This window comes from Trachurus japonicus, chromosome 17 (assembly GCF_045865225.1).
Source record: "Trachurus japonicus isolate A0001 chromosome 17, Traja_1.0".
NCBI classification, from domain to species: Eukaryota; Metazoa; Chordata; class Actinopteri; order Carangiformes; family Carangidae; genus Trachurus; species Trachurus japonicus.
In genome coordinates, this window is record NC_140923.1 from 1,618,859 (window position 1) to 1,627,628 (window position 8,770).

Sequence of the window (8,770 nt, forward strand, 5' to 3'; positions counted from 1 at the left end):
AAAGGCTAAAGCTAAAATATAAAAGTTGAAGGCTGAGAGATGAATGTCTTTCTATGGGCGAAAGAAAGAAAGAAGAAAAAAGGAGAGGGGGGGATGATAGATAGAAAGAGGTAGATAGATAGAGATATAGAGGGAAAGAAAGAAAGAAAGAAAGAAAGAAAGAAAGAAAGAAAGAAAGAAGAAAAAGAGAGAGGGGGATGATATATAGAAAGAGGTAGATGGATAGAGATATAGAGGGAAAGAAAGAAAGAAAGAAAGAAAGAAAGAAAGAAAGAAAGAAAGAAAGAAAGAAAGAAAGAAAGGAAGAAAGGAAGAAAGAAGTTAAAATACAGATGAAGGGGGTAGAAGAAAGAAAGAAGAAAAAGAGACAGAGCGTTTGAAAGAAAGAAAGAAATAGAGAGGGGGATAGATAGATAGATAGATAGATAGATAGATAGATAGATAGATAGATAGATAGATAGATAGATAGATAGATAGATAGATAGATAGATAGATAGATAGATAGATAGATAGATAGATAGATGTGCATGCCTGTGTTAGACGATAACGAGCTGGCCACTACAGCTGGCCACTTGCACACAGAGCAGAGCAGAGCAGAGAGATTTGAGCTCGGCGCAGCTCCCGAACAACAGCCCATAAAAAGAGAACCGTACCTAATATCAGAATGTGGTAAAGACCAACTGGGCAAGGAGACCTTCCTGAGCATTTTGATGTGCATTAAATGTTTGTAGGGCAAAAACTTTTCTTGCCGTCGCGAGTTAGAAAAGGGGGTCATTTCTGTTTTTCTCAAAAAATCAGCTCCTACTTTTGTTTTGAAGTCGATGAGCCACTGGAGCGGGTCTAGCTGCACAAAGAGGCTCCGTAATAAAATTCTGTAAGTCTGTCTGCTGTTTTGAGCACATCATATGAGACACGACAAGTGTGGCGACAAACGTGGAGAAAATCATGTGTCTAGAGTTTAATTTGTGGCCATGCTGACAGTTTATCCAGAAAAAAATCCAGAAAGTTTTTTGGGTCTCTCTCACTATAACGATGATGTCACTCACTCTAAGCCCTGCTCGTTAAACGCAATACACACCCATTATAAAGTTGGATTTTGTCGAAAATTTTAATGATTTTAAAACTGCCAAAAATCTGAAACTGTGGAAGATATCAATAAGATGAGTCATACGGGAATAGATTAAAAGTTTGTCTACAGTTTAAAAGTCAAATGAAGTCTGTGGGTAAAAGTATGCTGAAGTTTTAGAGGTTCAAAGAAGCAGAAGATTTAAAGAGTTTCAAGACTGTTTCCATTCATCTCCTATGGGAGAAAAATTGCAGAAAAAGTTAAATATTTGAAAAAGTATAAATAGTATGAAAGAGAAAAGTCATAGCACACCTGTCCCGAAAAGGCCGCACGTTTTGATATTTGAATTGTTGAAATAGCACAAAGTATGAAGGACTAGTTAAAGGACAAAGAAAGGCAGAAAATGGCCGAACAGAATAACAATAGTGTGAATGCTGGGAGATGATGAAAACTACGGAGTCCCTGAACGACCAAAACACAGCTGTTTCAGGTGGGAGTGGGAGTGGCTTCAGGTGTAGGTGGGAGTGGCTTCAGGTGGGAGTGGGCGTGGCTTCAGGTGTAGGTGTCTCCGTATCTGCGGCGTCCGTCAGTGATGAGCTGAGTTTTCTCGCTGGCGTTCGTCGGCTGCTGAACGACCGGAGTCTCAGCGTCTGAAGGGAAACGGACACGTCACATGACCTGAGGACTCACCTGTCCTGATGACCTCATCATTAAAGGGATAGTATCATTTTTTTAAAGTGGGGTTGTATGATCTCCAAATAGCCCCTAAGTACTTTAATTGCAGTAGAAGACTCTCTGCACTCCTCCCGTTAGCAACGCCAGCCCATAATAGCCCTGCCCAGAGATTTACAACATACAGTGTTGTGAACAGACCCAAAGAAACGGCCTATTTTCACGGCCTAAATGAGGTTTTACCTGAAAAAAAAATACCCAGTTCCATTGTTCACTATAATATAATTTTTTCCAGCCCTTCAAAGTGCAGGAAAAACACAGTTTTTATTTGGACCTAACCAACTGCTGATCGGCGGGCGCTAACCCTGGGTGGAGGGATACGTGAGTTGGTTAGGTCCAAATAAAAACTGTGTTTTTCCTGCACTTTGAAGGGCTGGAAAAAATTATATTATAGTGAACAATGGAACTGTGTATTTTTTTTCAGGTAAAACCTCTTTTAGGCCGTGAAAATAGGCAGTTTCTTTGGGACTGTTCACAACACTGTATGTTGTAAATCTCTGGGCAGGGCTATTATGGGCTGGCGTTGCTAACGGGAGGAGTGCAGAGAGTCTTCTACTGCAATTAAAGTACTTAGGGGCTATTTGTAGATCATACAGCCCCACTTTTAAAAAAATGCTACTATCCCTTTAACATGAGTACCTGAGTTTGATTGTGTCGCCTCTGATAATCAAACCGATCCCCCCGACAGAGGAAGCACCGTCAAAATAAAAGCTGAGGACTCACCGTTGTCGGGCTCGTTGCGGATCTCTTCCTCCAGGTCGTCGGGGGAGACGTAGTCTGGCTCCGCCCCCTCGCCGGTGGGCATGGGTCTGAGCTTCCCACAGCAGCAGTTGCAGCAGCAGCAGAGGCAGCAGCAGCAGTAGCAGCCGGTCAGGATGCCGCACACCACGAACGCTCCCTGAAACAGAGACCCACGTCAGCACCGACCCCGTAGCCACCGACCTGTGGCGTCACTTCACTTTATTTACGACTATGACGATATAAAACATATTGACATATTGACAAACACTTCCATGGGTAGGGGGACCATATGAGTTCCTGAGAGATAAAGTGCAAAAGTGCTGGGTTAAAGTGACAAGTGCTAAAGTGCAGGAGTGCATACAGGGTTAGGGTTAGGGTAAGTACCAGGTTGTATTGCACGATGCCCTAAAGTGCACACACACGTATTGCATGATGCCCATTACACCCAGTTGCACAAGCAGAAGTGTGTAGATATTGCACGAAATGTAATACATAATTGTATTATGTAAGTACTTCTAGAACCAAAAATGATGTAGCCTACACAAAAAAGGGCGCATGACGTCTGTCCGACTACCCATTTCTCTGACCATACATTTCTTTATTTTTGTGTCCATTAGTCCGACCTCCCACTTCTCCGACTTAAGTAGCCCTAACCCTTAACCTTACCCTAAACCTAACCTTAACACTGTAGAATGGGTATTCGGAGAAATGAGCCGTCGGACAATTGGGCAGTCGGACTGATGTATGCTCCCCCACAAAAAAACATTGTGTACAATTAACTGAAAAATAAAAACTCAAATGGTGCCCCGGCAGTTGTTATACAGGTTACAGGTGGTCACATGTCTGGTTTGCTTGTAACCATGCTTTTAGTTTTCCCTTGAACCTGGTAAAACTGTCACACCGCGACATAAGCCCCGCCCCCTCACCTTGGCCCACCAGGTGGACAGCATGAAGTAGGTGTTGACGTTGTCCTCTCCGAACTGCTGGGCCACGTAGAGTCCCAGGGAGCCGTAGGAGTCGTAGATGTTCCTCTTGCCCAGGTCGGCCAGCACGGCGTGGGCGCTGTTCAGCTCCTTGAACTTCTCCGCCGCCTCCGGGTTCTCCGGGTTCTTGTCCGGGTGGAACCGCAGCGCCAGCTTCCTGAAACCACACACAGGGACGGACGGCTCAGAGCTGGCTGGTGACCTTAAAGGAGAATTACAGCCATTTTTGACCCTTAAATCGTTGTCCTGATGGTCGCCCAGTGTTGGTTGGAGCAAAAAACTAAAAGCGACTAAAATTGCTGCAGGCAAACTGGAGTTACCATGGCTACTAGGGCTGGGACAATATGCTTTTCTCCCGATTCGATTCTTCTACGAATTTTTGGATGGCGATTCGATTTAAATTGTGATTCTACGATATTGCCGATTCTCCCGATTTTTAGTCATTTTTAACATTTATCTGCACACAAATACTGTAGGAGCCTATAAATTAACATACTCCATTATAAAGTGAACTTAAACCCTTTTCAAAACCTGGACTCTCTATGTAAAAAAGGCGAACAAATGCACATTGCACAATATTTGAAAAATAAAAATAAAAATTGGAAAAAAAAAATGTTTCAAAAAAAAATACAGCCACAACGCTAACCCATGGGGGCAATTTTTTCAACCACAACAAACACTCTTCAACAATCAGATATCTCTGGTACATGACTGGAATCCTTAGAGACACCACTGAACTCATATAGTGTAGAGTAGAAACAGTAGAAACTTTGTGTTTTTGCAAACAGCCACTCACCTCAGATAGCCCAACTCTGAAACATCCCATAAAGACATTACTATCCAATCACAGAGAGAAACTAACACTTTGTCCTTGTTGTGATGATTTCTTTACTAAAATAAATGGTCAGAGATATTGTGGACATTACTACTGCACTGCTTCACCGTTTATTTTACTAATGAAATCATCACAACAAGGAGAAAGTGTTAGTTTCTGTGGTGGGGAGAGCAGGCGCTCTGTGATGGGATCGTGTAGAAGAAAATAACATATATAGAACGTATATATCGTCCTATTTGGGCCTTTACATCCTCTCCGGAAGTGTGCCACTTTCCTAGCCATATTTGAGATCTTTCCATCCTCAATCCTTGCCTGGTGGCCATTCTGTGTAACTGCACCAGAAGCCAAAACTCCTGGCTCAGCAGAAAGTGTTATAAGGGGTCATATATAGTTCACATCCATCCCCATTCACCACTAACGCCTTGCACTCCTTCAGATCCTGTTGAAGTGCCCACTCTCATCCATTAGGTGGTGCTAAAGAGCATGCTGTAATTTTGGAGATAAAGATGATCTGCCAGTAGTGATAATGCAATGTTGAAATGAAACAACATAAGAACACAAAGTAACTTTAACTAGTCAAACCAACACAAAATAACATAAACATGTAATGTAGTCATTATTGAGATAATAACACAGTTCATACTTGATCTTTGAAGGTGGCATGACTTTCTTTTCATTGGTCTTGTTGTTTTCAACCTTTTATGTCATTTTTAATTAAAAAATACCACAACAATAGTAGGGGAGAGCCGGGTCGATTGATACACGGGACGATTGATACACAGCGATTTCCTCGAAAACCACACAAGCTTGAGCCGTCAGATTTTGTCACTATGTTCAGCACTCAACACCGACCAATCCTGGGAAAGCTTGTGAAATTACGTCACGCCATTCAAAAGTTATTAGCGCGAACCGGTTTTTGACTACGGAAAGTAAAATGTTACGTGCGGTAGTTTTTTTGTGATCAAAAGTTGTATTGTGTGTTTCTTGCAATAATAATATGACCTAACAACAGATGAATTCGTACATAAACAGGTCCTAAACTATGCAATGTCATAGTTTTGAAGTTTAGAGCCAAAACAGGTTGAAGTGTCAGTAGTCGCTGCAGGGACGATTGATACAGCTGTTTCAAATGTCCCTCACGCCACCGTGCGTAGTGATTGTGGTCACACTGCGCGATCAATATCTGTATATAAATCACCAAATTAATAGCCTAATTGTTTTGCAATAAACAACAACCTATTTGAATGAACAACATGTATTTTTAATAAACACCACATATTTTTTAATGTTCGTGTTTATGACATGAATCAACAGATATTCAGCAAAGTGAGGGGAAAATGCCGAGGGTAAAATGACAATATGTTCAACTGTGTCTCCATAAACATGACTTAGGACAGGGAAATAAGTAAATGAAATGAAAATGCAGTTGTGCAACAACTCGTACAAAAGAAGAAAGGCGAGTTTAATCGAAATGCGGATCTTGACAATTCCGCACGGGACAAAAATATTTATTTGACCTATTTATATTGTGAGAAATTATGTGACATTTTGGCAATGACGAGTACACTAGTATGTTGTCCGATATGCTGCATAAAAACTAGAGTAATGTCAGTAGTTTCTGTTTAAAACGCTGTTTCAACCGTCCCTCCTCTGTGTCTCAAACGACCCGCATAGGTGGGGCGTTTGAGACAAATTTCAATTTACGTTCAAAGTTATAAAACAGCGCGATCATCCAACATATGTGTTAAATTACACTTGTAACTAAGAGAATACACATGTGAGTTGTTGATCACATGATAAAAATGTTTGTGTACATAACGTCATCTTTGAAAAAGACGTTTAAATGAAAAGTGTATCAATCGACCCGGCTCTCCCCTAATGTCTTTCTGGGATGTTCCAGAGTTGGGCTATCTGAGGTGAGTGGCTACATGCAAAAACACAAAGTTTCTACTGTTTCTACTCTACACTATATGAGTTCAGTGGTTTTCTGAGTGTTTGTTGTGGTTGAAAGAATTACCCCATGGGTTAGCGTTGTGGCTATCGCTAGCACCGGGTAGCCATGGTAACTCCGGTTTGCCTGCATCAATTTCAGTCGTGTTTTTTGCTCCAACCAACACTGGGTGACCATCAGGACAACGATTTAGGGGTCAAAAATGACAGGAATTCTCCTTTAAAGGGATAGTTCAACATTTTGGCAAATTGGCCCATTGCCATAATCCCTATAGTCATAGCAGTAGGTTCATTACCTTTAATTGTCGGTGTAAGCTATTTTTAGAACGGCGGAGCAGAGCCGTGAGCTGCTCAGAGCTACGATATGGAGGCTAAGGGAAGTTCTTGGTTATAGTTTTTGAAATTCATGCAAAACCACTGATGCACGTTGCCTTCAGGGACAGTTTTTCATCAACAGTCTCTGTATTTCCCTCTAAAACAACTCTGTGTGGTAACGTTGTGTTATTATCTCATAGCGTGGTGAATGTGCAGCTCACAACTTGTCCACCAGAGCGTTGTGGAGTTGTTGGATTGTGTATTTGATGAGTTTGATGAGGGAAACCAAGAAATTCCTTTAGCCTCCGTAGCGTAGCTCTGAGCAGCTCACGGCTCTGCTCCTCCGTTCTAAAAATAGCTTGCACCGACAAATAAAGGTAACGAACCTACTGCTGTGATTATAGCGATTATGGCAATGGGCCAATTTGCCAAAATGTTGAACTATCCCTTTAATCTGGGACTAGGATGGCCACCTGCTGCAGGTGAGTGGGCGTGGTCTCACCTGTAGGACTTCTTGATATCGTCATGGCTGCAGCCTTTCTCCAGACCCAGGATCTGGTACAGAGACTCTCCGGATGTGGACAAGGTTCGCTGCCTCCTCTCAGACATCCTCACACCATCACCTGAGTCAGAGAGGAGAGGAATATGAAGATCTAAACTAACTGAGGAAATAAACAGAATGAACCTTTAACCTTTAAAACCTTGTTGAGGCAATAAGGTTTACTGGTTTCCTCTGACAGTAAACTCACCGTGTTGGTTTCTGTGGTTATAAACATTAATCACCCACAACAAATGAAAAGATGGTTGCACACTGCAAAAACTCAAAAACTCAAAAACTTTCCAAGAATATTTGTCTTGTTTCTTGTCAAATTGTCTCATTTAGTCAAAACTAATCTCTTTCCACTTAAAATAAGACTCATCACCTTAAAAATTAACTTGTTTTTAGATCATTTTCACTTGTTTCAAACACATTTTCATTTGAAATAAGTAGAAAAATCTGCCAGTGAAAGTAAGTTTTTTGTGCTTGTAATAAGAAAGAAAAACTTGCTCCACTATCAGATTTTTCTACTTATTTCAAGTGAAAATCTGCTTGAAAGAAGTAAAAAGTGTCTAAAAACAAGCTGCTTTTTAATGTGATGAGTCTTATTTTAAGTAGAATGAGATTTGTTTTGACTAGAAATAAAACAAATATTCTTGGTAAGATATTGAGTTTTTGCAGTGCACCAGATTTCAACTATATGCTCAGCCCATAATCTAAAATAGCTACAGAGGAGAAACCTGAGACATGAAATGACACAGATGAACAGTGGACAACACAAAGATAATACTGACACACAATATCCACATTTAACACGACCAAGTTGTTACAGTGAAGGAGGAACAACACACAAAGCACTAAAACACTAAAACACTAAAAGTCCAAGTAGCAAAACAATGTATTCAAAATATTTTGCAGATTCAAATACCTCAGTCCCACATTTGTTTATATTTGGTCTATATCCAGATAATCAACGAATATTTGTAGACTTAAATGTAGGCTACTAATTGCAAAGAGAGTGATAGCCCTCTCATGGAAAAACACCAGTAGTCCAAGTGTAAAGAGGTGGCTGTCTGAACTGTCTTCAACTCTGCCTTTAGAGAAAATTACATATGAACAATGAAACACCAACAACATCATTTCCACCAGATCTGGGAGCCCTTTATTTGCTATCGAGGACATATATGTCTCATGTGATGGAAGAACCTGGGGACATGTAAACAGTAGCTCTTTGAAAATGATTTACTTTTTCTTATGAACTCACTAACCTGATTCCCAACCAAGAATTTGAAAACCTGTAAGGGCCGGGGTGGGGGGTTGACATGTTCGTTCAAAACATGTAATTGTATTTTTGTATTTCTTTGTATGTTGTATTATGAAAACAATAAAAAGAATTTTGGCAAAAAATAAAGTCCAAGTAGCAGCTCCTGATAGGAAGTGCGAGGCAGGAATGAACAGAGGTAAAGTGCTGGTTTACTCGTTGGTGGTCGACAAAGTGCAAAGTGCTCGTAGCAGCAAGTTGATTAAAGGGGCAGAGCTGAAGTTTTCCTTCAGACTGGTGAAGAATGAAAAGCAGCTGACGGTGAAGACGAGGAGTAACAGGGTTAGAC

General features: G+C 41.0%; 1 protein-coding gene across 1 annotated transcript; it reads right to left on the reverse strand.

The window, feature by feature from the left end:
• Nucleotides 1–1,612: 1,612 nt before the first annotated feature.
• On the reverse strand, nucleotides 1,613–7,245 carry LOC146969691 (dnaJ homolog subfamily C member 5B-like). Its single transcript, XM_085803963.1, has 4 exons — nucleotides 7,125–7,245; nucleotides 3,466–3,679; nucleotides 2,522–2,696; nucleotides 1,613–1,716 (listed from the first exon to the last, which is right to left on the reverse strand). The coding sequence occupies exons 1-4, from the start codon at nucleotides 7,229–7,231 to the stop codon at nucleotides 1,619–1,621; spliced, it is 594 nt and encodes a 197-aa protein (XP_085660089.1). The 5' UTR covers nucleotides 7,232–7,245; the 3' UTR covers nucleotides 1,613–1,618.
• Nucleotides 7,246–8,770: the final 1,525 nt, after the last annotated feature.

Coding starts and splice junctions, on each gene's coding strand:
- LOC146969691 (XM_085803963.1), bottom strand. CDS start 7,231: ATGTCTGAGAGGAGGCAGCGAACCTTGTCCACATCCGGAGAGTCTCTG. Junction 3,680..7,124: donor GATATCAAGAAGTCCTACAG/GTGAGACCACGC, acceptor GTGTGGTTTCAG/GAAGCTGGCGCTGCGGTTCC. Junction 1,717..2,521: donor CCGCAACGAGCCCGACAACG/GTGAGTCCTCAG, acceptor GTTTCCCTTCAG/ACGCTGAGACTCCGGTCGTT.